This window comes from Agelaius tricolor, unplaced genomic scaffold (assembly GCF_023055355.1).
Source record: "Agelaius tricolor isolate 1412-34295 unplaced genomic scaffold, bAgeTri1.0.p SCAF_17, whole genome shotgun sequence".
Classification (NCBI taxonomy): domain Eukaryota; kingdom Metazoa; phylum Chordata; class Aves; order Passeriformes; family Icteridae; genus Agelaius; species Agelaius tricolor.
The window spans coordinates 6,813,178-6,839,476 of record NW_027269277.1 but is presented as its reverse complement, the minus strand read 5'-3'; the positions used below and the strand labels follow the sequence as shown (position 1 = coordinate 6,839,476).

Below are 26,299 nucleotides of genomic sequence, written 5' to 3'. Positions count from 1 at the left end.
CTCTAATGCCCAGCCTTTGGCTCTGCCCCTTTTTTTACAAGCTGACAAAACTGTGCCAAGAAATAGTTGGAAAGAATAAAAGCAAAAAAGCACAGCACCAATCAAAGCCAGAACAAACCAACAATGAACCAGTAAAAAACTACAGTAAGACCAGTAAACCTGACAGATTGGCCAGTGTAGCTGAGATTTCAAGATCTGTGTTACATGTATTCAAAACTTGGTACTGTTTTACTTCTACATCAGTATTACCCCTTTTATGTGATAAAGGTGGAGTGATTCGTTTTGTTTTTTTTTTTTCACTCCTGCTACAGCATTTTTACAAGATTTTCTTTCTTTCTCTTGCAACTAAAATCTTCTGTTTCTCCTAAGTCTTTAAAGTCTTTTTAAGCTACCGACCCTGGCCAAGATTTTCTTTTGCTGCTTAACTCTGTTCTTTTGATGTTCAGTTAGTCCTGATTCTGCTTGGTCTAAATAAGGCCTCCTTTTCCTCACTGGATTTTTCACCTTGGTGTTTGAATTCTCTTTAATCTGGGCCTTTCTCCTGCCTAAATAAGCTGTTTTGACCTTACCTGCTTCTTGAAGCAGCTGAAATACTTCTCTAGCTGTGTGGTGAAATATAGAGCAGGGCACGGATTTGTCTGAAAACTAAGTTAGCAGAGAAAAATGTTACTTTTTAAGTATGTTATTTCTTGTCAGCATGATTTGCTTGCCAAGGCCGAGGCCAGGAGCTGGAGGGTGGTGTGATGCTTCCAAATCTCTGGGTGGTTTGTAGGATGGTATCCAGAGCTTGCAGAAGGCCAAATGACAGTGCATTTTTGTCTGTTGTTGGCATAAGCAAAGAGGGTGAGATTTTTGATTTTAGTACTTGTTTTTTCCTACCTATCTTTGAAAGTCTTCTGGTATGTGTTTAGAGTCTAAAATTATTTGTTCATATAAATTATCAAAGGAAAGGCCAGTAATATACTGGCAAGGTAAAGGCTGATCAGATTGCTATTAATAAATTCTGGGCATAAAAGTGACTGAGTCGGAATGTAATATTGAAGATTAGAAGCAAATACTCTCACTGCTCAAATTGGTTCATAAACAACTGAAATAACTAATATTCAGTTCTGACTTCTTAGTTACTGACCTGTAGAGGATTTGTAGTTTTATGGAATATGTTTGTGTTTGCTCCTTTAAGGTTGTGGGGTTTTGGTTGGGGTTTTTTTGGTCATTATGTTTATCCTGGCAAGTAAAGCCAGTGAGTTTTTTGTAAGCAATGTTAGTGGCAGTATTTTCAATTTAGAAAGGATTATTATTTATTCACTTCAACGTGAACTCATTGTGCACCTGCTCGGTGTGGGGTGCTTGACTCTGTTTTGCCCCAAGAATGTTCCTACTGTATATATGGAAAGGAGAATATACAGACTCTTTGGGGCAGGAGTTTCTGTCCCTGAAATATGTGTTTCATTATATACATTGGCTTGGGTCTTTCTGGAGAAAAACATTTTACAGAAGTAGACTTTCTTGTCATTGATTTGAGTGGTTTTTGATTCAAGAATCTTTTTTTTGATGATAAGGTAGAGAATGGAGTACATTAACTAACCAGACATTTAGTTAGAGCTGGATATGGAAATCTTGCATTTGCTGCTCTTGTTCTCATTATGAGAAGTTCTTCCATTTTACTCTGTTTATTTCAAAGGTACAGTTCTTGGCTTTATCTTTAAAGATCCTGTGAGAGCTGTAAGATGAAAAACAGTTTCCTTGGACAGCCAACCATTGGTGATCAGCTGCTCCTTGTACCTTCAGCTTCCCTACTTCTGCCTGGGGAAATGGTACATGTTTTATTTTGCAGGCAGTTGACCATGCTGCAGCAAGATCAAACAGAGAGCTGGAAGCTGAGCAAACATTTTCACAATGGGAAAATAGCAGAATCTCCAAATACCAGTGCAGAAGACTCTTACTGTTTATTTTATAAAGAATACTCTTAAATTCATTGGAGTTCAAATCAAGAAATGTAGACTGGGAATAATGTTTCTTTTGTAAATGTTTTGTTCCCCCCTGTGCTTTAGTAACAACATAAGGCAAATGGTCTTTGCTGGAAAACACTTTGTGAACTCCAGCCTGGCTGTTCCCAGGAACATTAATGGACTCACTGATGGGTGTTTTTGCCAGACAAAAGGGAACAGTCTCACCTGCATTTATGGATCTGTAGAATTCAGACAAAACAATTTTGGTAACTGTTCACTTAAAATTGTTTAAGAGAAGCTTTTTTACGATAAGACAAATAATCTTGTTGAGATTTGGTGCTGTTTCACTCTGAAACAGTACCATTAACTAAGTCACTTTTACTCCAAAACAGTGACTCTCTGCTTGCATTTCATTTTTGCCTTGAGCTGACCACAGGTGTGGGAGTTTGCTGTGGCTCTGCTGATGAGATGCTGTATTTTAAGCTGTGGTTGTGTGTGAGTGTTGGTGTTTTATTGAGAATTACCTGGTTCTTTTGAGCTTCCAGGGCAGTTTAATCATAAAGCTGAACCAGTCTTGGTGAAAGTCTGTTCTTTCTTTGTCCCATTGCAAAGTTTTCTCACTTGTATCCCTTGCATTAATCTCAAGCTTGAAGAACTGGTTAAGGGAGCTAAACTTGACCAAAATGCTTTTGTTGTATCATCTTATGATAATTCTCCATTCTGAAAAGAAATCCACCCAGCTTAGGCTTGTCAACTCAACAGAAGTGTTGATCGTCACAAGTCCTTTCTGCTCAATTCTTCTATCTTTTACAGAACATGTCTATCCCAAGACCATTCAGAGAGCCCTCAGTGTGTACTAAAGGTTGGCAATGGGCTAGAGCAGCTTAAAAAGCCCAGGAAGATCCTGTCCTGGTGTTCTTGCACAACTTGGCACAGGCAGTGGGTGCTGCTGAGCCTGGGCACGGGGAGGAGAGCCTGCTTCACCTGGAGGATGTGTTGCTCAGAGGCTGTCCCAGCAGCAGGCAGGCTGTCTGAAATGATCCTCTCCATGTCTGCAGAGCTGGGATTCCTGGTGGAGCACAGGGAATGTCTCTGGTGCCAGATGAGAGTGAGCCTGGGTGAAGAGCTGCTGGCTTGCTGCAGGAGTGGCTTGGAGAGTATGCTGTAATAGCAAGGCTGAGAGTTACAGGAATATCCAGGACTTCCAGGCTTTTAGCTGAGGCCTCTTCGAATGCTGTACCAATTCCTTGTGAGCTGGTCTTCTCTAAAATAGCTTTCCAACTGTGCAGCAAACCACTTTTAAGGGAAGGGTATGTGAATCACACCTGTTGGGCCTGCTTACCAGAGGGTCCAGAGTGCTTGGCTGGTGATCCACCCTCATCACTTGCTCTTCCTTTGATCCCTAGGCTTTGTCAGCAATAACTTTTTTAAAGACCTCCAAAATTTTAAGCTGTTACCCTGAGACACTAAACAGTGATTTGATTCTTAATAGGATGTTTGCAGCCACTCCTTTCTTTTCTTCCAGACTTAATTTATGGAACAAAGGACAAAAAGGAAATGGGTATATGCCAAAAGAGGCAGTGACATTATGGTGCTTTTATCTTGGTTTTACCTTTGCTGTTACTTTGGCAGCTGCATTTCTGATTTCCAAACTTGGCAGTTTCTCCTAAAAAAGTACTTACATGCTAAATCCAAATACTTCTATTAACAGCATCAACTCTACAGCAGTTTTCATGGTAATGCAAAGTTTTTCCAGTGCTTGGCAGTGTGTGTGTTTCTTGAGTCTCCCATTGTAGGTGTAACCATGTTTCACATCAAGCTGTGCATACCTGGATTAGGTGTGTGCAGCATGTAAATGGTGCAGTGCATCTGTTAATCAGGAGTATAATTAATTTTTGTTGGGAAGAGAGATAAATGCCAACTTGCAGTTGATTGCAGTTTGCTGCTAGAATAACTAATAAGCTTTTTTTGTTTTATGTAACAGGCTGGATGGAAGGAAAACCACGCAACATTCATGAATGAACTGAAAAACCTTCAGGCTTCAGGACTAACAACCCTTGGTCAGGCACTCAGGTCATCGTTTGACTTGTTAAATCTCAATAGATTAGTGTCTGGAATAGACAACTATGGACAGGTAACAAATCTATCTATAGTCTTCTGTCTTTTATATTTCTATGTTTTTTTAAATTAGAGTTGGTGAGGGATTTTGGTGGTTCAAGTTCCTTTTTGCATTTAATGGTTTTTTTAACGTTGGATAGCACTGTGTAAGAGCTTGAACTGGGAACTCGTTTTTTCTTATTATGGCTACTGAAAAGACCCTGGAAAATGCTGACATTTTTTTCCTTTCTGAAGTACAAAGAAGCAGAGTATAAATGCCCCAAATGTAGACACACAGGAGTAGCCCATCTTGTGTAGTTCTGGTGGTTCCACATCTATTTTAAAAATTACAGGATTATTTTGAAAGATTGCTTATCTTACTGTTTATTTTATAATGACAAAAATACAAGCCTCTCATCCTGTATGTTAAGATTGCTCTTAGCATTTTTGTGCTTTTGTCTGTAGGGAAGGAATCCATTCTTTTTGGAGCCATCTATTTTGATTACCATCACAGATGGAAACAAACTGACAAATACAGCTGGAGTCCAAGAGGAGGTAAACTTTCATTAAGTTCTTTCAAGTTATGATTGTGCAGGTTGGTGCTATGCTGAGATGAATATTAATCAGTTTTTTCCTGCTAATTGTACTTTTTCATAGCTGACTTGTTTTTATAGAGAATAGAAACCAGCTGTCCTGTCACTGCCCAGCCCCTAAATTCATAGTCTGTAAGGGTTTTGAGATGACAACTTCAGATAAATTAGTGGGTTGGAGAAAACTGGGTCTTCTGCAGATAAATGAATGAATTTGGAGATGATGTTTTTAGCTGGTTTGTCAAATACTGGAAAATGTTCTTCAATGTTTTTTTACCAGCTTCATCTTCCGTTGAATTCTCCTTTGCCTGGAAGTGAACTAACCAAAGAACCTTTCCGCTGGGATCAAAGGCTGTTTGCTCTGGTGCTGCGCCTGCCAGGAGCTGCATCTGCTGAGCCAGAGCAGCTTGGGAGTGTGCCTACTGATGAATCTGCTATCACACAGATGTGTGAGGTCACAGGAGGTAACTGCATGCTTTTTTGCTTTGCTTCACATTTGGCATTTTTTTCCTTTAATTCACCTTCACCTCTGTTTTGTCTGTCTGAACGACTCTGTGTCCATGTGAATCCATACCATGTGGTGCTTTCTTGGATTTCAGTAGCACAGGAGAACTCTAAAATAAAGCAATATTCATATTTCAGATCTAGATGTGAGAGCATTTTCTAAATGCAGTGGGAGGTTTTGGAAAATTTCTTTGGTTATTCTGGATGTTGGCTTTGCTCATCCATGAGGGTTTTTTAAATTTTTTTTTGTTATTTAAGTGCTGAATTGAGCAGGACTGCTATTAGTGAGATGTTAATTCTGCTGCAGGGCTGATAAGCTAAATTTAATCTTAAAAAAATTAATTCTGGATCCTATTGCTTGATATGTTGATTAGATTTTTTTTTAAATTGGTGCTTGGAGAAATTGTTGTGTGGGAGGAGGAGGAGCTTTGGGTAGACAAAAGCAGATAGATTACATAGTCTTGGTGAAATCAAGCCTTCCTAAGGGCCTCTGTAAACTTGGCCTTGGTCCAGCCTGATGAAGCCTTAATGGCCTCTTTTTAGTAACAAAATCTCAGCAGGTTGTGGGGTTTTGGTGCTTTTTCTTGGTTGTATTGCATTTGCAAAGTACTTTGCCTTTTACATAAACTTGGACAAGGTTTGTTGCTGTTATTTTGGATAAAATTGAAAGCCTTGGCAGTGTGACTTAGCTAATAAAACATCTTCCTTAAGTAAGATTACTCAAAGTTTGCTTTTCTTCTGTTTCCCCATGTAATTTCTCTCTTGCATAGGTCGTTCATACTGCGTTCGGACACAAAGAATGTTGAATCAGTGTTTAGAATCTTTAGTTCAAAAAGTCCAAAGTGGAGTTGTTATTAACTTTGAGAAGTCAGGACCAGACCCAGCTCCTATTGGAGAAGGTACAGTGATTGTTGGTTCTTTTCCCTGTTCCTAATATTTAAGACAAAATGTTTTGTTTGTGTGTAGATGTCCTTAAATGTCTTCCATGTCCTTCCTGCCAGCTTTTCCCTGTAGTGTACAGGATACACCTTTTACCAGTGTTACTTTGATCCTTGCTAAGTTAAATGATGCCATATGTCTGCACCTGCTTGTATGGATCATCTACTGCTGGCTGGCTCTGTGTCACTCTTTTTACCTCTTTGGATGGCTGAGGAAAGGGAATGTTTGCAGGAAGCATTTTAGTTTGAATTACAGTGTTGTCAGGACTGTACTTAAAATAATTAAATCTACTAGTAGTGTGTTTAAACACTTAAACATCTCTAAAGCAATCTCAATGCTTAATTTTCTGTAGATTTTCGTTCTGCTGAATGATCACAGATCAGTAAATGCAGGTGAACATTCTTAGCTGTGAGTGAAAAACTGTGCAAAGAACAAAGAATTACTTTGCTCCCTTGAGTCAAGTGCATAAGAGGAAAAGAGGAAAGTGCACTCCAGATGTGAAGCAGTTCTTCAGATTTACAGAAGTTCATGGCTTGAAGGAAGAGGAGAGGGCTGAGCAGTTCCAGTTTAGGAAGTTAGGATCCTGGAATATCAGAAAACATAATAGCATTTAGCATCACCTGAACATTCTAGCAAAGCCAGCTTTATTCCTGCTTTCATTCTGGAATCAGCTTTTTCTATGTTTGTTTTCTCCTTTTGCTTATTTAAAGAAGGCTTTCCTGTAATGCTGTGCTGGACAGCACAGCAGCAAATTCCCAAATGTCTCTGGTGGCACAAATGTTCTCTCCTGTGTGGCAGAATGACTGGTGAAATTTGGGGGTTTTGTTACCTTCATTTCTGTCACATTTGAATGGTGATGGACTGTGGATATGAAAGCCAAGGCTTTACTTTTCTATGGAAATTGAGAAAGCCTAAACTAGAGAGAAATACGATAGGATTTACCCAAGCTGTAAAAATCACTGTTTTTATAATGCAGAGAAACCAAACTGATGTTTCCCTGAAACATGGTTTCCACAGTATTACTGGCTAATTCTTTAAAGCAAGGAAAACTAGTGATGTAAAATCTTTTTAAAACAAGGAAGATTGGTTAAGTGGGTGGTCTCTGCTGTGCTGTTTGCTTTGAAGAGCAGTCTTTGAAAACTGCTGGTTACATCTGTAATGCTACAAAGTTCTTTATCCTGAGCATGCAGGAGTGTCTGTGCTCGTGGGCTGGTAGGGAATGCTGGCCTTTGCAGCCCCCAAACTTAGGCTGTGGGGTTTAAGTGATTTGTGAATTGTTGTAATTAAAAATGTGGCAAAATCTGCCTCCTGCAAGATGGATCCAACTTCTCCTAGGAACTTTGCTCCTCTGAGTTTCCACATGTGGCAGCATCAGTCAGTGAGCACTGCAGCCTGTGTAGAAATGAAAATGCCAATTCTCAGCCTTTCCAGGTGCAGCAGAACCAGCAGCAGTAGCTTGGTGCTGCCTGTGGGAGCTGTGTCAGACACTGAGCTTAAGCAAATACATTTTCCATAGTAGGTGAGGATGCCTTGCTGCACTCACTGTGTGATGGCTGTGCCCTAGAAGTAGAAGGGAGATCAGGACAAATGTTGTAATTGTTTCTCAGATGATTCTGTGATGCACCTGGATGCATAGGTTATTTCAGCCTCTGAGTAAAGATCTGTATGTCTTTGGAACAAGAGTAATGAAATGCCTTACTGGCTGCTAATACAGAAATTTTGCTAGCAGACAAATGCATGCATGGAGCTTTTCATTTTCTTTTTATTATTTTGCTTTGTTTAAATTTTAGATGGACTTGTTGATTCATCCAGGCCCATCAATTCATTTGCTTCTCAGCCGTGGCATAGTTGTCATAAACTCATTTATGTACGGCCTAACCCTAAAACGGGTGTTCCTGTGGGGCATTGGCCAATCCCAGAATCTTTTTGGCCTGATCAGAATTCACCAACACTGGTAAGTAAAATAAGAACTGAAAAAAGATTCTACACTAATAGTTCAGACTGGAAATAAATAATGGATAGAGTAGTTTTTACTTTCTCTGTTTATAACATGATGTGACTTTGCTTTAAAAGGTTAACAGAAAGGTGTAATCCAATGTGGATACTGTAACCTGTGCCATTTCTTGTATCCAGAAAGTTCCCTTCCATGTGTATGGTTAGTTAATTTACTTAATGGTTTTAAAAGGTTAAAAAACTGAACTGTAAGGTACTTCATGTAGCACAAAACATAGTGAGCCTATTAAATTTTAAACAAAGCTTTATAAAATTCATTAACATGGAAAAAGGAGTATTTGTTTTTGAAAGAAGATCAACCATGGGTTTTTTTCCTTAGTATTACTTCATGTGTGGACTCTTTCACTAGCAGGAAGAACTAAAACTGAAACAGAAGAGCTACTCCCTGCAGAAAATGAGGAGAAAACAGTACTAATTTCTCCTTTTCTTACTGAAGTGATCATACATTTGACATGCCTTATTAGTCTATCTAAACATCTCTCTTTTGTTAGGCATGTTCTGTTCCTGCACTTCGCAAGTGCACCAGGTACTGTCTGTCCATTCTCCTTGCTCCCACCTCCTGATTAAAGAGGGGAAAAAAAGAGATTTGTCGAGAGTTCTTTGAGATATTTTTGTGAATTGAGTGCCCTCTCCCATCTGTTTTTCTGTGGACTTCAAGATGGGAAGAAGAGTTGAAGTCTCCTTTAAGCCTGTCTGTGTTGCAGCTCAATTGACATGAAGGCTTTTAAATATTAAGATAAATAGTGGCATATTAACCATGTTTTTCTCTTGGTGGGAAGAGTGTATCAGTGTGTGAGCATTTTTTTCAGTTAGAGAAATATTTAGTTTATATTCTGTTGTGGGGGCTTGTATTTTATTTTCTTCAAAGGACTACTGTGGAACCTGAGTGTTTTAAGACTTACAGGATGGTGAAATATCCGCTCATGGATGTTTTTAAGAGAATTGTTTTGTTTACCATAAATATGTGAAAACTGATACCCTTTTCCCCCTTTCAGCCTCCACGCACAGCTCACCCTGTGGTGAGGTTCTCCTGTGTGGATTGTGAGCCCATGGTCATAGACAAGCTTCCTTTTGACAAGTATGAGCTTGAGCCTTCACCCCTCACCCAGTACATCTTGGAACGAAAGTCTCCCCATACCTGCTGGCAGGTACTTGCCCTTTATTTGATTCTAGAAATATATGGGTAATCAGTACTGGTTCTAGAAATATAATGGGTACTTCAGTCTTTGCAAGCCTGGAGAATTGGGGTCTGGTTCAAACTCTGCAGCAGATGAGAAGAAACATGTCAAGGTTTCACTTACCTCCTTTCTAAGAGAATGATTAGGAGTCAGAATTGAGTGTTCCCTCCACAGGCTTTGTAATCTCATTTAATTCTCTTTCTAGGTCCATCTCATTTTGCTAAGAAATACGCCCCCCAGGTTCCATTTTTGGCTAAATTGAAATTCTCTGCAGGTTTCCATTTGCTTACAGGGAAAACCCAGCACTAGTTTCCATCATGTTACCTAATGAACAGCTGCAAATCATTTTCACTAGATGCTTGAGGCTGCTAATGGGAATTGAATGGAAGCTGTTGATCCTGTTGACTAGATTGGCCTTGAAGAGGTCGAAATTCTGTTGCTGAAATCCTTTGTCACATGATAGTTTTGTAATTTTTTAAATAAGTTTCTGTGTCCTCTCTAAAATCAGACTCCCTTCTTGGTGGTGTTCTTTTAAATATTAGCCTAATGTGTACACCAGGAGTATGCTTAGTATGATACTTCAGCTGGAAAGGTGAATTTGGAGATGTCTCTGTTTTTGTATCCCTAATAAATGCTACAGCTTAGTTGAAAATATGACAGGCATATTCAAAAGAAAAATTAATGTTACTTAAAAAAAACTAATTTAAAATGTCCTTTTTATTCTCTTAGGGACATTATTTGCTTGAATTACTAAAATTACTCTGCTGTTTTTCAAAAACTGCTTTTCTTCTCCCTGCTACACATCAGACCCTTAAAAATCAGAGAAATAGGCTCATTGTCATAGAAACCATGCAACAAACCCAGTTTCTTAGGCCCTGAAAAAACAGAGGAAAGCCGCTTGCTATTTGCTGCAAGGTTTATTTTTTTCTAGGAAAACTATTTTTGACTTAGATGTGGGTTATTTTGCTTACCTCAGTCAAGAACATCTACCATTTTTATCCTGTTGAAATATTGTTTACATGTATTGCTTTTCAGGGTTAAAACCCTCATATATGTGCACTTAAAAAAATAAAGTCAATTTTAAGAATGTTGGCACTAGGCACAATCAAGACATTTCTTGAGTGGATGTTTGTTTTGTTTAATTTCTGTGCCTAAAAACGTTTTGCATTTCTTTTCATCATTGTTGTAAACATTAGTTGTGCTATTTTTGAGTCAGAAGACTAATTTCAAATAGCTCTTTTATTTAACATTCCTTCAACAGATGTCCCTAACCTGTTTTAAATAATTTCAAAAACTCTGCAGGGCATCACTTCACAGTAGCTTCACTAAAGCAGTCAAGATTACTCTGTGAAGAGCATTTCCACACTTACTGGGTGTACACTAAATGTTGCATGTCTCAGTTTCATGACTGGGGAGTGTAGGTCCATACTCACCCTGATGTGTTCAGATTTGTCTGTGCTTGATAATTTGTTGTCTTAATGCAGTTGGATTCAGATTGATTTAAATTTTTAAATGCCCCATGTTTACTGTTCTTCACATTCTTCACTCTAATGCAGTGCTCTCTCTTATTCTTTGTCAGGTATTTGTGAGTAGCAGTGGAAAATACAGCGAGCTCGGCCACCCGTTTGGGTATTTAAAAGCAAGCACTACTTTAACCTGTGTAAACCTCTTTGTGATGCCTTACAACTACCCTGTTTTACTTCCATTGCTAGGTAGGTAACACCTCTGCATTGCACTGCCAGTGCAGCTGCTCCAGAGTAAAAGCAAAACAATAATGGTTGGTGTTCTGCCTTAGTTTGAGACGTTATAAAATAATGGAGATCAGAGAGTAGAGAATGTTGCAAACTCTTTTAACCTACTTTGGGAGGAGAGGATTTTCATACCCCCTCTCCCTTTTTTTCTCTCCAGCAGAGGAGGAGAGCTACCTGCTTCCAGTGCATGTTTGATGCTGTTCACCTCCTAGACACGTAGCCTCTTCCTTAACCTGGAGTAAGCTTCAACCTCCATTCTTTTCCCTCATTTAGGGTGTGGTGTATCCAGGTTTTGCAGTTGCTCTTGTAGCAGCTTATTTTTTACTGGAAGATGAGATGCAGTGTTTGTCACGGGTGTTGGGAAGAGGGAATTCCCTAATGCAGTTCAGAGCAGTAAGAAGGAATTGAGCAGTGAAACAGTCTGCATTTCTTTCCTGCCCAAAGGACCAGGTTTTGGTTTTGTTTTTTTTACTCCCACAATGAAATTATTTTCTAAGGAAATATAATACGAAAAAGTGCTGTGTGAGTAACTGGCATAAAGGCAATGGCAGAGAGGAGTTTCCAGAGTGCCACTAACCCTTTCAGTTTCAGATGCTGTTATGGCTTTTTTGTTCTAGTTTTTGTGCATGTTTTAGTGATACAGAAGAACAGTGACCAAAAATTGAATCTTACTGTCTTACACAGGATTTTTCTATTCATTTCTAGGGAAGAAAAAAAAAAAGATCAGAACACAATTTAGGAATGCTTTTTTGTAATCCTGGTCATAACCAAAAAAGAAGAAACTTGTGCTTGCTCATAATGTGTCTTTTATAGTTATCTATGTAGCCTGGTAATTGTCCCAAAGTGTGCAAGGAGGATGAGAGTGTCAGTGACTTTGTGGTTCCTGAAATACTGCAGCAGATCCACTAGCTGGAGAGCCATCACTGATCCTAAGTTAACTTCCCTGTTCATTTTGATGTTGACATTTGCAGTTCTGCTGAGTCTTCCCTGGCAGCTCTTGTCTTCCCCCTGCCTCTTTTTTACAGGGGTGTAAAGCTCTTCCTTCTCTTTGAGGAAAGGCACTTGTCAGTGTGTGTAGTGCTATTCTGCAGTTTACTCACCTGGTAATCCATTTCTTATATTTCTGAAGGCTCTTCAAAGGAAAATGCAGAGTTTCCACATTGCCTGAGTTGTAAAGTGGATATTTCCTTGAGGTCATGAATCCCATGCATTCCACATTGTTCATACAAACACACACAGTGTTACCTTCAGATCTCCTTCCAGGGCTTTGTTTATCCTTGGTCTCTAAGGCATGGTAGGATTAAGTTCTGTGGAATATACCTTCAACACAAAAGTAGATCTGGGTCCTTCTCTACTTGGCACAGAAGATGAGTGAGATGATAAGCAGCATGCCTGGTAAATTATTTCTAGATGATTTTAGCAATACTGACTCTGTATTTGGCTCTGTAGGTAGGTAGGAACACTCCCCCTGTTCTACCTTCATACACACCAGTAGTGGATACTGATGGTTCAGCAGAGGACTGATAGGAGTGTGTAAAACCAATTTTTCATTACTCTCATCCAGATTTAAAAGGATGTGGAGAACTCCCAAGGCCAGGAGAAGTCTCCATTCAGCCACTACCTCCCATATTGATCAGTGTGGGTCTTGTGGCTCCTGCCCTACTGGTACAATATTGTGTTGGAGGACTGGTTGGGACAGTACCGTGGATAATCTACCTCTGTTCCTTCTGGTGACTCTTTCAAAGACAAACCCACTTTACAACTGTGTATTTGTACTGTGTTATCGAATGTGTTCAGCCTTAGAAACAGATAGTAAGATGTTTAAAGATTTTTTTTTTTTTGCTTGCATTTTTGTTTTCCTCCTGCATTCCTGAGCAGGTGAAGTTTTAAGTCTCTTTTTGAAAAATAATGTAAGACAGCCCTGCAAACAGGTAGGTAGGCATGAGGCAACTTGCAGGTGATATTGGAGAAAAGTGAAAGAAGTTGTGCTGGTCTGTGGCTGAAGGAGGTGAATTGTACCACATCCTGTAGCTTTGGTGATTTTATGTCTTGGTTTCTGCAAGAGTGGATTTGGGAATGCTGTAACTCCTGCTGGTGTTTAACTCCAGGGCCTGCATTCAGAAGCTTTGTAAGGGAAAGGAGCCAATGAATAGGAGTTGATAAAACAGTGAAGGCACACAGTCTGTTTGTTAATGGGCTCATGCACTGTGCTTGGTTGACTGACAGAAACCCTGGCCTCTGCTCCATTTCCAGCCATGATGGATGATGTGGGATGAGAGCTCCAGTTTGCTTTCAGACAGCTAGAGAGAATCCTGACTAGCTTGGTGGTGGTTTGCTCCCAGAGCTGAGGAGGTGGGCTGCAGTTCTTTCTGCTCAGTGGGAGGCTGCTGAAGGCAGAACTTTTCACAGGCAGATGCTGACGTGCTTCAGTGCTGAATGCTTGGCCTACAGATGATAGAAATCTCCTCTTGAAGGATTGTGCAAAGCTGTTGTACTTCAGGTGCTGTTCTGTTTAAAAACATTGTACAGCCAAGTTCATGAAGCAGAAGTTGAAGGAGGGGTTTTAGGGAGAGCTGAGTAAAGATGAGGTAAATTTTCAAATGCTTCTGCCTTGCCTGAGATGTTTCCTTGGTTCCTTTTAGCTGCATGGGTGGGAGGGCAGGCACTGCTGGGCAGTAGGAGTGACTGTGCACTGGGAGTGTCAGCAGAAGCAGCAGTGAAACAACCATGAAGGAAATGCCTTGAGAGAGTGGTTAAATACCCTTTTTCTGTGGGTCTAAATATTCAACAGGATGAGCATTTAGAAAATGTCTGCTTGTGAAGGACTGCAGCATTGACAGTTTACTTTGATGCTTTGACAGGCTCTGGGAGAGAACCTGCAAGTAAGGATTTTTATATTTTGGAAACTAAGGGCTGTGTTCTCACCAGTGTGAACACAGCATGCTGTTGGCTCTGGGAGGAACAGCCAGATACTTTTGATACATTTTGTATCAATGGGGAAACAGTGACACAACACCTTTCTTAGGTAATGATGGATGCTGTTTTCCATTGCAGTGCCTTACTTTTGCTTAGATGGTTTGCAGGGAAGGATACTGTTTTCTGTGAATGTAAAATCATGAATCTACTACCTAGAATAGTGGATTAGTGCCTAATTAGGAGAATTACAGGAGTCAACAGGGAATGGTGGTACACTTGCTCAGGTGGAGTTTAATGTGAGTGGGGATTTAAAAAATAAAAAAGAAGTTCTGAGTTTTACTTTGAGTTACATGGTGCATGACTGTTGTAATTTAGACTCCAGCTGAACTACTTAAATTACCTGCTGACTCTCCTCTCTCTCACACTCTCTTTTTTTTAACTGTTCACTGCTCTTTAAAGGTGCATCCAGCCCCCTTCTGTAGTACTGAGTGTTAAAAGTGTGTATTGTGTCCTGTCAATATTTGATTGTTTTGTACGTTAATCTGAAGTAGATAAAGACTTTGCAATGCAATTTTCAGTTAACTGGTCTGTGATTTTACCTGATCCCTTGAGTTGTTGCTTGCAGCCTGTTCTTAATGGTTTTTAATACCATGTTCCCAATTATACAGTGCTTTTAACTCCCTCTGAGTTCAGAAACAAAGAGAATTCTGCATTAAGTAGACTTTGCAGAAATTAGTATCTGAAAATAATTAGATAGAAGTAAAACTAAATTGTGTAAGGATTTTTTCAATACTTTTTGATTTTTATCTGCAAAAAATTGGTGTTTAATCTGTCGAAGACATAGTTAACTGGATTATTTTTAGTTTGCTTATTTGTATAAATAATCATGTGCAGCACAGGGGAAAAAGTGCTTTTCAAGTGCCTGTGTTGCAGTCTGCTGACAGTGTGTGTCTCAAACTCTCGAGGTAGAGGCAGGTAAGATGCTGATGGTGAAGTTCTCTCTGAAACTTGTGGCTGTGTTCACCTCCCTTTTGAGAAGGTGGCAGTTCCTGCAGTGAGTTTGTGCTGTGGGGAGGCTGATTTTAAAAAGTTGAAGCTCTGCATAGGTTGGAGAATTTTTTCTTGGGATAGCAGAGATCAGGGAGGTGCTTTTGCATTTGATGTCTGGGAGTAAAAGTGCTGTGGACTGGGAGCTGAGCTGAGGAGTGCCTGTGCCATGTCACAGTGCCCTGTACAACCTCACAGTGCAGCAAGTGAGACACTAATCAAGTGCTGATAAGGGATTTAAGGTTCAAGCTGTACTCAACCAACCCATAGACTGTCAAATATTAGGACATGCTACAATACTGAACATCTTGCTTTTTAAGTTTTTGGTTTTATGTTGAATTTTGAGAGGGGTGTAGTTTAACTTGCATTTTGCTGCAGAAAGGAAATAGGTCTGTGAAATAAAAATGGATTTTATTTTTTTTTTGCCATATGTCATGATATCACCCCAGGTTCTTTTGGATAATAGTGTAATAGTGCTAAGCTTGAAGTATATTGAGATTTTAAATGGAATTTTGATTTGTCCTCTCCAACTCCAGCTCACTTTCTTCAGGCCAGGAAAGAGAAGAAGTAGCATCTGTAGTATGGTTTTTATATGTAATCCAGAATTGATTTAGATTGGAAAATACCTGTAATTGAGAGTGGTTTGTCTATGAGAACTTGGGAAGTAGTATCATAACATCTGTTCAATTTGTGCAGACTACTATGCAAGTCAAATTTTCTTCTCCAAATACATCTTCCTGAAAACTCAATGTGGAGAAAACTATTTCTTTGCTACATCTGTCTTTTGCACACCCTCTTCTGTGCATCTCTGTCTCCTGCAGCTCTCCCCAGTTAATTTTTGAACATCCCTTTCTCCAGACCTGCAAATCCTTCCATTATCCTCACTTTGCCAGCACGCTACGATCCTACTAAGAACCTTCATTTCAGTGGATAATTCATAATTGCAAATGGTAAATTGCAGGATGCTGTGTTTGGTGTAGAATTCACAGTGTGCACAGCAAATAGGCCCACGCTTCACCTCAGCCATTCCCGAAAGCCATGTGCACACCTGGAGTGAGCCACGTGCTTCTAAAACACTACCCAAAGCAAGAAATGTCTGCTTGCCCCTCTCTTAAAGGACAGCAGTTTTTGTAGCTAATATTTCTCTCTTGTCTATAGCTGTGGGAGACTTTGCTGCCCTGGCATGAGGCAGGTGTTGTGGCTGGAGGTAACCCCTTGTCTGCCAGGTGTAGCTGCTGCTGTTGGCAGCAAGTCCAGCAAAGCTGTCCAGAAGGATTCCCTGATTTGACTTGTTTTATTCTTTCCCTTTGATGCCAAAGAATATTTTTACTGGAGACCAGAATTCATCATACAGGTTGAACAGAAGAAAGCTGGTTTGAAAATGGAGCTGGAACCAAATTAATGTTGTTTGATTTAATCAGATCCAGGGACTCCCTGATGTGCAAGAGAGAGGCAAGGGAGGTGAAACTCTTTAACAGGTGGATCTGTTGCACCTTCCATGCTGCTGGTAGTTGTGTGCAGTGTTTAAGTCTGGTGTACCTTGTAAGTTTGCTTGTAATGGGGACTTGCTCTGGATTACCTACTGCAGCTAGGAGTGGGGATTCCCAATCCTTCACACCTCAGGTTAAGAGCAGTTTTTGGGGGGAAGCCCCAATGGGATTCGGGTGTGGGGAGAAAATGGGGGGAAACCTGGCACGTACGATTTTGCACAAAGCTAAAGGTCAGGGACTGTATAAATGACACCTTTTGTTGTTTTCCTTTTGCAGATGACTTGTTTAAGGTTCACAAACTTAAGCCAAATCTGAAGTGGAGACAGGCTTTTGACAACTACTTAAAAACAATGCCTCCTTACTACTTACTGGTATGTTCCTCTTCTCATCTCATCCTCCGGGGTATAATGGCTGGTGTGGCCAGAGTCCTTTGCATCATACCTCTTCCCAGTAAAGTTTTTTTACATAATTATGATGGCATTTTGGGTAGTTAACATTCTGCCTTTCAGAGGTATGTAGATTAGAATAAATATTTTTAAGAATTAAAAGAATTTGTAGAAATACTGAGGAGGAGGAGTAGCTATGTTAAGATATTAAGTGTTTAATAAATGTGTTTTCTGATCATTAAAAACTGAATTAATTTTGATCAAAAGTACTTCAGAACATTCAGAGAAGCCAAATTTGGCATTATTTTTGTAACTGGATTAGGAAAATGCAGTTTAAGTTGTTTGTTAATGTGGGTGTAGTGCTACAGCTTGGGAAGCTGATACTGACTGGGCCAAATAAAGGGTGGAGGGAGGCACTGTGTCACCTTTCACGTGTAGCTTGGACAATGCACCTCAATATGGACTTGCATCATCCCGGCTATTCTGGACCTGAGCCTTGGAGTGGAAATTGCCAGTGGCACCACGCTCTGTGGTGTCTTGGTGATGTGGCATAATGTCCATTGTGAGCTAGTTAGACACCAAACTCATGTCACATGTTATCTGAATAGACTTGAATTTTAGTGGCCAAAAGTGGAAAAGCTAGAGCACTAATCTATGTGCCTTAGCTTCCTATAATTGAGCTTATAAATTTCTTTTTTAAATACTTATTCTCTTACTATTGTGTATTTTGTTTTCCTTATAGCCATTAAAGAAAGCCCTAAGGATGATGGGAGCTCCAAATCTGATATCAGATAATTTAGATTGTGGACTTAGTTACAGTGTTATCTCTTACCTTAAAAAACTCAGCCAACAGGTAGTATTGATGAAACCTTTGCAATTAGAAGTGCGTTGATTATTTAGTTTGTGGTAATCTCATTATAAAGCAGTTAATCCCTGTGGGAGTTCATATGGGTGTGCAGCATATATATTATAATTGAAGATTGGTGAGCATTTCCACTGCAAATATGGATGAATCCTGTATGGTTCTGTAGCCAGTGATTGTGCCTTCTGTAAGTGGTGGAGAGGAATGCAAATGAAACCTCTTCAGCTATACTTTAAATATTTGCTAGATTTTAAACTCCAAAGATAATCATTAATTGGATTTATGCCTGTTCTTGCCATTGTTCTTCACAGCTGAAGTCAGAGGCTTGCTTTCAGTCTCATATTTATTTCCATGTGTCCCTTGGCAATGTGTATTTTCCAAAAAAAAAAAAAAAAAAGTATATTCTTGTCTGTGGGGAGTAAAATCACAGTTCAAGCTTTATATCTGAGCTTCATATTTCCTTCAGGTCAAAGTCTTTCTATGTGTTAAGTGTGACCTGGTGGGAAATAATCCTGTGTATCTTTTTCTCTTTGCCAAGACTGCCATCCCAGGTGTAAGGGCCTGGAAGTTCTTCCTCCTTAGCATGAGGAGCTCCTAAAACAGCAGTTCAACATCTAGAAGGCAGTGGGGAAGCAGCCTTTAAAATTACAAAGCAAAAATCCTCTGCCTTAAAGAATGCACAAAATACATCCCAGAGCCTCTGAATGACTGAGCCTCTACTAGACATAAAACTTGCTGTGGTATTTTGGTAATCCAGTGATATGCAAATTGATATGATTTATCTGCACTGTGGAGTTGGAATGACTGGAGATGGCTGCTGTGGCTCTCACAGGCGTTCTCAGCACATGGAACAGTTTGAATGTGTGGAATGCATTATCAGCTCCTCTATAGGCACAGGCAATTCCAGAATTCTGCTGTGCTCCTGCTGTCCTTAAATTCAATTTCCCACAGATAATGAAGCAAACTGTGCAGAGGAGGAGTTCTGGGGGAAGTGGCTTGCAATTACAGTGGGTTCTGGGGTTTTGGTTGGTTGGATGTTTTTATTTTTCTTTGGTGGTATTGCTAATGGGTAAAAAAAACCTTAACTCTGAATACAGTTAGAAGTTAATACAGTAAAATTCTCTGTAGCTGTAATAAGAAATCTGTGCTAATTGGAGAAGTGATACATTTTTAGAAATGTACTCATAAAACAGATTTCTATTGCAACTTTTCTCCCTTATATTGTTACAAGCATACAGGGCAAACCTTAGTTCATAGGTTCAAAAATAAACTGAAATTTTATTACTGTATCTAAATAATACTATTGTTTTAAATGCAACTTTATTGTAACCTGAGGATCCTACCTTCCATTTTGTTTTTTCTTTCCCTTTAAAGATGGTTCTTCAGGGACACAAGAGTCACAGACTTGCAGCAAAATCAGGGAATATTCACAGACCTCCTACTGGCATATAAATTTAGATACACTGGCTAAATATTTTTCCATATGCTCGCACATTAGGATTTCTTTATGCTTGAGATCTAATCTATGTAATCCAATGTATCCCTGGGTAGGTAGCAGGGAACTAAATTTGTAGTTTTATTCTGCTAATGTACTGTGTGTTTTGTACTGGAAATGTGCAGTGCCTGCTGATTCTTTAACTCACGGTGTGATTCCATTTTAGACAAAAATAGAATCGGAACGGATAATAGGTTCAGTGGGTAAGAAAGTTCCACAAGAAATTGGAATAAAAGTGAAAAATCACTCCAGTGGCCTCTCCTTGGTACACAGTAGGGATTTTAAACAACTGCTGCAAGGGATCACTGGGGAATCTCCACTGAGACTGTCAGAAATGAATGTTAAAGAATTTGCTGGATTCCACATAGGACTTTTAAACAAGGTAAACAGCACTGTGATCTTGCATGACTAAGCAGTTAATCTCATCTGTTTTATATGGGTAACTTTTATGGACTTAGTGTGGAAGGAAGTACCTTTGCTGAACTGTGATGAGTACAGCGTAGACATAAAGAGCGAGAGGAGTAAATGCAATTTTTTTGCACTTGATTTTGGGACACTGTTTAAAAACCCCATGGTAGTAAATGAAAATTACTGTGTTTTAAGTGCCAGTCTCTGCAAAAGACAGCTATTGTTGTTCATCCACAAATTAATGTGCTTACTCTTAATGGAGCTGAAAGCACTAATGCTGAATAAGGTCGTGTTGAAAAGACAGCCACTGAGCTGCTTGTATCCAGCTATGAAGCTCTAAAGTTACTTAAGAATATTTTTCAAAAGTTAATGTTATTACAGTTCTTAGTGGAATTTCTCTATGTATGAGAACTGATGGATTAACTGAGAGTTCCTTACTTTGTTACAAAACTAGGATTTGAAGCCACAGGCATTCAGAAATGCATATGATATTCCTCGTCGCAGTCTTCTAGACCAGCTAACTAGAATGAGAACCAATCTTCTGAAAACACACAGGCTTATCTTGGGGCAGGATGAAGGTAAGGAATCCCATTTCTTCATTAAGAGTTTGAAGAGAATACAGCTATTTTTGTTATTTCCTTAAGGTAGTGGTTCTTGGTGTGGGGGCAGAGGTGGCCATTGCATCTCTTGCTGAGTCAGACAATGTCCTTTTCTTGACTCTGAAGGGGAAGGAAGGAAATCTTTGCCTTCTGTCATGCAAGATGTCATGCTGGCTTTGAAATTTAAAAATAAGTTCCATGGGAGAGCTTTCACATTCACCAGGGTTCAGTAGACATGTGTTATAAAGTGATGAGGGCTTAAGGCAGAGAGGAGCTCTCTTTGTTTTTTGTGAGGTGTTGGTGGTCTAAAGATGCAGTTGTCGGCATAGAAATTAAACTTGGTCATTTTTTATTCTTCTGTCAATTAAGCTCAGCTCTTGCCAGGCTTATTTCCACAATTGTAGTCTTAGCTCATCCTCTGTAGTCAAAAGAAATAATCAGTTCAAGTTCTTAATGCTAACACTTGAGGTGTGAAGTTTATATTGCCTTAATTTTAAGACTAAATTAAGATCTCGTTTCCGTTGCAGACTGCCTTCATAGTGTTCCTGTTGCTCAGATGGGAAATTACCAGGAATACCTGAAAATGATGCCTTCACCTCTTCGGGAAATTGACCCAGATCAACCAAAAAGACTCCATACATTTGGCAATCCATTTAAACAGGACAAGAAGGTAGGAGGGGACTTGCTGCCTGCTGTGCCTTTATAGTTAATGCAACTTGAAATTATTTGTGTGTAGGGGGAAAGAATATAAGAAAATAAAAGATAGTGTAGAAAGTAATCTTAACCCTAAGGAGTTGCCGCTGGGCCAATTATCAAAGATTAGGAACAGGCCTGATTTTTAACAGTCCACTGCTGTAACCAACGAGAAGAAGATGCTATAAAAAAGTGGGTTGGTTGGTTGAGAGGAGAACTGGAGTCAGTTGCCTGCTTTATGAAGAAGAAAGAGTCAGTGCTCTGAGGAGATGCCCACAAGAAACACCAAGAAGGTGCGAAACTTAAGCAATAAGGAGACAACAGTATGGAACCCCTGCAATAAGATGACAACATCTGTGCATAGAATTTCTCCCCCACAACAACAATATATTGCTAACCTGTGCAGCCTGTGGAAAGGAGGGATGTCTCCCATGTGGTCCAAGAGGAATGTGTATGGAATTGTGCTGCTTTACAGAGTGGCACTGGGCTCTCTCTATTTATGTTAGGTGTCTCTGTTCTGAGAGCTGTCAAGTGTTCTGAAAGCCACTTGAGTCTGAGCACAGAGGGACTCAACTCATCAGTGGATTGGTGAAACAGTTGCTGCTTTGTACTGCTGCTGAAATTATTACTTCCTTTTCAGGGTATGATGATAGATGAGGCCGATGAGTTTGTGGCCGGGCCCCAGAACAAGATCAAGCGTCCCGGGGAGCCCAACACGCCAGCATCGCTGAAGCGGCGGCGCAGCCTCTCCCCGCTGCTGCGGCGCCCGCAGGCACCGCCCGTCGTCACCAACCACGTTGGGGGCAAGGGGCCACCCCCTGCTCCTGGCTCCCCCTCCTACCTGAGCCTCAAGGGGCTCCCAGCTAATAAAGGTATGCTGAGGTGTGGTGCAGCAGCTCGGGTGGTGGGGGGATCTGAGGAGGAAGGGAAAAGGTTCTGCCAGCACGTCCGTGCGTTGCTGTTATGTAGGAGTGGGTTTCTTTTGTTTGCTTAGGTGAACAGGTTGCTGCTACAGCTCATGAAATCTGAAATTAAAATAAACGGTTTGGAGATAGAAAGTATCTCAGCTCAGCTTTTAGTTTTTCTTTGTGTATTCTGTGGTGAAGAAGGAAAGTTAAAATACAGTTGTTTCCTTTCCCACAAATAGGAATTTTCATACCCACCTATTGCAGCAAATGGAGTCAGAAGAAAACTCTGTTAGGTGGGTTTAGGGAAGAGAAGGAAGACATGAGTTTACTTAGGAGTCATGACATTGCACTAGGAATACAGAACATGGTGACTTAGCAGTAATGATAGGAGATGCAGCAGGCTCAAGGGGAACTATTCCCTTGGTCACATCCGCAGTTGAATAAAGGTATTGAAGTGTTGTCCAGTGCTGTCAGATTGCTACACAGCACTTTAGACAAAAAGGATACAGAACTACTTCTCTTTGGTTCTTTTGATGATGCACTTATGCACCAGTAAGATATGTATTTTTCACTTGTAGATACCAGTAACAATGTTGTCCAAGATGGCAATGGAGAGAAGAAAGCAGAAAATTGTCAGTCAATGGAGAAGCAAATTGATGGCTTACCTGTGCAAATGGCTCCTGTGGTTCCAGCTGCTGTGGGAGAGGATGAGATGTTACCCAATGACTTAGACTCCTTGCCTGTTGAATTCAATTGTTTAAGTGAAGATGGGTTGGATCACAAACCTGGTACCAACGCACTTGTTCGAGGGCCTGTGAATTACAGTGTGAGTGGAGATGACCAAAAGCGGGCCATGGAGTCTACTTCTGAATCTGTGCCAAATTCCTTTAAAATAACACCTACCATGTTGGAGGGAAGCAATGCTGACATCAAAATTAAAGTGATGAAAGAGGTTCGCAAACCTGGAAGAAGTAAGTTACTTCTTTATTTTAGTAGTAAATATTATATGTGGTGTGAGAGGGAAGACTTTTCCTGGAAGGAAGGAGCTATTTTCAATATACACAACTTGAGATTTTGAGTAGTTTCTGGTTGCTCATAAATGAGCAATGGAGGGGCAAAAAAGAAGAAAATGCTTGGCAGGTGGGTTGAAGTTTAGATATTTAGACTTGTGCTTGGCAGGTCAAGTGCCAAGTCCACCCTGGTTTGCCCTTGAAGACAGGCTAACAGGTGTAAGAGGTGCCCTGTAAAGGTAGCACCTTTCAGAGGTTTTGGTTTTGTTTAAAATGATCTAATGAGACTGAATACTCTGCCTCAGGCTGCATTGCTCCTGTGTACACAAAGTGTACTTGTTGCTGTGTGTCCATCAAAACTCCCTTTTGCAGGGCAAAGACACATCTCTGTAAGGCTGTGCATCTTGGAATATGCTTGAAAAGGAATAGTAACAGTTTATAGCAGAGTGATTTTTAAAAATAATTTGTTAGACTAATTACTGATGAAACACTAAAAGTTGCAAACTCTTAAGAATTGAAGACTAAAAGTGACAGTCTGCAAAGTGGGCTCATCTGATTTTATACCAAATTCGTGTCTAGTAAATGGTGATGCAGAGTGAAACTGTTCAGTGTGAGTCACCTGTCTTGCTGCAGAATTCAAGTAGTCATCAGAGAAAGAAGCTAAATTGTAGTGACTGGAATATGTAATCTGTTCAGAGGTCTCACCATTTGTGCTCCCTCTGCTTGCTGCATCACTCTGAGCAGCCTCTTGGTCACAGCACCATAAATGTATTCATACAGGGGTCAGTTATGGGAAATAATGAAACAATGCTGGTTTTAAATTTGTGTCCGATTTAGTATGTCCAGTTTATTCTTTTTCAGTGGACATATTTACCTTGTACCAAAGGGACAGTGTTGTGCTCACACTAAGGGTTGATAATTTTTCTTTCTGGAGATGTAATGGCAACCTGTGCTTGCAGAAATGATGGCTCCAGGCCAGATCAGGGTTTGGTGGCCCTGTGTGTAACTGTGATCATGGAAATGGGAGGCTTCTCTCTACCAGCCTGCATTTTCTGAGGATAAATGTTCCTACCTGCTGCTTTTTAAAGAGAACCTTAATCTTTGGTGCCACATTTGAATTCCCAGATCAGCAGCATTACTTTAAATTATTCTGTCACCTGTGTTCTGCTCTTAAAGCTAGTGCAGGTGTTTTTCTTGCCTTATGTGTTTTATCATACAGAGATGCATGAAACTGAGCTTTGTTTTTCCTTTTTGCCTCTTCAGCTTTTCTGAAATTTTATCTGCAACATTCATTTTTAATACTTGGTTGAATTTTTATCTCTTTTTTTAGATTATGAAAAAATATTTTCTCTTCTTGAGGAGGTGCAAGGACCTATGGAAATTCAGAAGTATTTCATTGAATTTGCTATCAAGGAAGCAGCAAGGTTTGTATAGATAGAAATGACTCAGAGTCATAAATTTAATATCAATTTAGATCATGGTAGTAAATAATAAACTTTATCAGTACTAGTATTCTGATTTTCTGTTTTGACATATTTAAACTATAATTGTTTTAGTGGTCAAACTACTACTGTTACATTTTTAAGTAGTAAATGATGTTAAAGTTTAAATATGAATTAGGGAGATAACAGGTTGTTCTTGAAGACCAACTCAAAATACGAGTGGGTTGGGGAGGGGCAGATGTAGTAAATTAAATTTTCTGGCCATTCTAATGCCAGCAATAAAGCAAGCTCTTCCCTACTGGAAACAGAGCCTCTGGGAATAGGATTTGTCATGGCTGAACATTCTTGAGTTGTTCAACTGTATTTTTCAGTTGAAAAATATAAGAAGAAACTTATATCGCTCTCCCTTTCTTTTGTAGGTTTAAAAAACGGGTCTTAATACAACACTTAGAGAGAATACTAGAGGAACTAGATTTCACCAGCCCACCCAACAGAGTTAATCATGTCAACAGCAGATAATAATGAACCAGCCGGACGAATGCGGACCAGGAACGAGTTTGCTGTGCCACAGAAGAGTGGAAGAGGACGAGGCTGCTGCCCTCACCATCTCGGCAGTCAAGTGATTTTACTGTCACAGTCTGAGAAGAAGCAGTGGAGCTTTAACTTTAAGAGCCTGATTCGGCAGAAGCTGGGCTATAACCTTAAGGATTTGCTATGAAAGGTGTGGCTTTTTCCTGTGGAGGGTGCTCTTTGCTCAACAGGCGGAAGAAAATAACCATTGCTGCCCCTCCTGCAGGTGATGAGAATTTACTCATTTGAACGCTGTCATTAGACATTTACGTGCTATAGGCAGCAGGTTGCACTAAAATGGGGCACTGTCAAATGCACACACTGTCTGCATCGTGGAGAGAGCCCGTGTGTTCCCAAAAAAACCCTCCCAGAAACACCTGCACTGGTAAAATTGCATGTTGCCACCACAGAGACAAGGGTCTTGTTCCCAAGAACTGCTAGCCATGCCTTTAAACTTGAGATTCAGTGTAGATTGAGAGTAAAGAAACTGCTATTGTGTTAATGAAAGCTAAAGACAGCCCTGTGACTGTTACCACCTGATGGTCACTAAACAATCTACCTCAGACTCTCTTCTGTTTTGTCTGCAGACATTATGAAAGTGCACCTGAGGCTTCCCAGGTCCCCGACTTCAGTTCTCTTTCATCCTGTGAGGAGGACGGAGATTCTTCAGGTGGCCTTGGCACACGCTGTGCTTTGGAAGCACTAAAAGGAAACGCTTTTAAAAACGTGTATTTTAATGTTCATACAAAAGAGATTATTTTGAACAGTATTGTTACCAGATCACTAATTTGATATTTTAACTGTATAAATTTTTTTGAACATATGTATATATAAAATAAACCATTTTATTAATTTTTAAGAAGTGCTAATCTGAGGAGTCTGTAGCGGGCAGCACTGAGTTCCTCAAGTTGTCTGTTACCAGCAGACTGAGGATATTTTTGTAAAACCAGCTGAACCTGGTCTTTCACATCCTCAAATACAGCTTGTGGTGTTAGCTGCAGAATGTGTTTGTACCCTGGAGCAGCTGCCCAGGTGTCACTCAGCTTGGCCTCTGGGGTGCACATTTTTACTCAGTTTTGAGGGCCATAAGTTCCAGTTTACCAAACCCTTGGTTACCTGAGCTGGTTTCCTCTCCTCTGTTCCTCTTAACTATTTTGTCCAAAGGCAATTCCATAGATGACAGAACTTACAAAGAAGACTGAAGCCACCTGTATTTAATTTTTTTTTTCTCCCTAAAGCAGTTCAGTACCAGTAATGTGCCAGTATGAAGTGGCTCTTGGGACAAGTGTGTACTTTCAGTTGTTTGCTCATAACCTCCTCTGATCCTCTAACAGCTTTCTTTAAAAGACAGGTTAAAGTTGTGCTCGTGCTGACTTGTGCTCTTGGCCTAGTAGGGGAAATATCCCAGGGATTCCAGTGGATTGGCCAGGCAGGGAAACAGATTCTCATGGT

The 26,299-nt window shown here is 40.1% G+C and overlaps 1 protein-coding gene across 6 annotated transcripts in view; it reads left to right on the top strand.

Annotated features, from left to right (window-relative positions):
* Positions 1-25,709, top strand: part of LOC139597225 (integrator complex subunit 6-like) — a 40,016-nt gene extending 14,307 nt beyond the window's left edge. The window contains exons 3-19 of one of the 6 annotated variants that reach the window (XR_011681547.1): positions 3,934-4,083; positions 4,512-4,601; positions 4,917-5,100; positions 5,911-6,039; positions 7,870-8,033; positions 9,088-9,240; positions 10,850-10,982; positions 16,751-16,845; positions 17,603-17,713; positions 19,384-19,599; positions 20,080-20,203; positions 20,752-20,894; positions 21,558-21,789; positions 22,404-22,796; positions 24,166-24,259; positions 24,697-24,998; positions 25,435-25,709. Coding sequence is in view for 4 of the 6 variants with exons in the window: in XM_071442286.1 (XP_071298387.1) it covers positions 3,934-4,083; positions 4,512-4,601; positions 4,917-5,100; positions 5,911-6,039; positions 7,870-8,033; positions 9,088-9,240; positions 10,850-10,982; positions 16,751-16,845; positions 17,603-17,713; positions 19,384-19,599; positions 20,080-20,203; positions 20,752-20,894; positions 21,558-21,789; positions 22,404-22,796; positions 24,166-24,259; positions 24,697-24,796 (2,511 nt within the window). In the remaining 2 variants the exon portion in view is untranslated. Of the gene's footprint in view, positions 1-3,933; positions 4,084-4,511; positions 4,602-4,916; positions 5,101-5,910; positions 6,040-7,869; positions 8,034-9,087; positions 9,241-10,849; positions 10,983-11,178; positions 11,260-16,750; positions 16,846-17,602; positions 17,714-19,383; positions 19,600-20,079; positions 20,204-20,751; positions 20,895-21,557; positions 21,790-22,403; positions 22,797-24,165; positions 24,260-24,696 lie in introns of those variants that run through there. The other 5 variants (XR_011681546.1, XM_071442286.1, XM_071442287.1 and 2 more) reach the window with 5 other exon arrangements.
* The last annotated feature ends 590 nt before the right edge of the window (positions 25,710-26,299 follow it).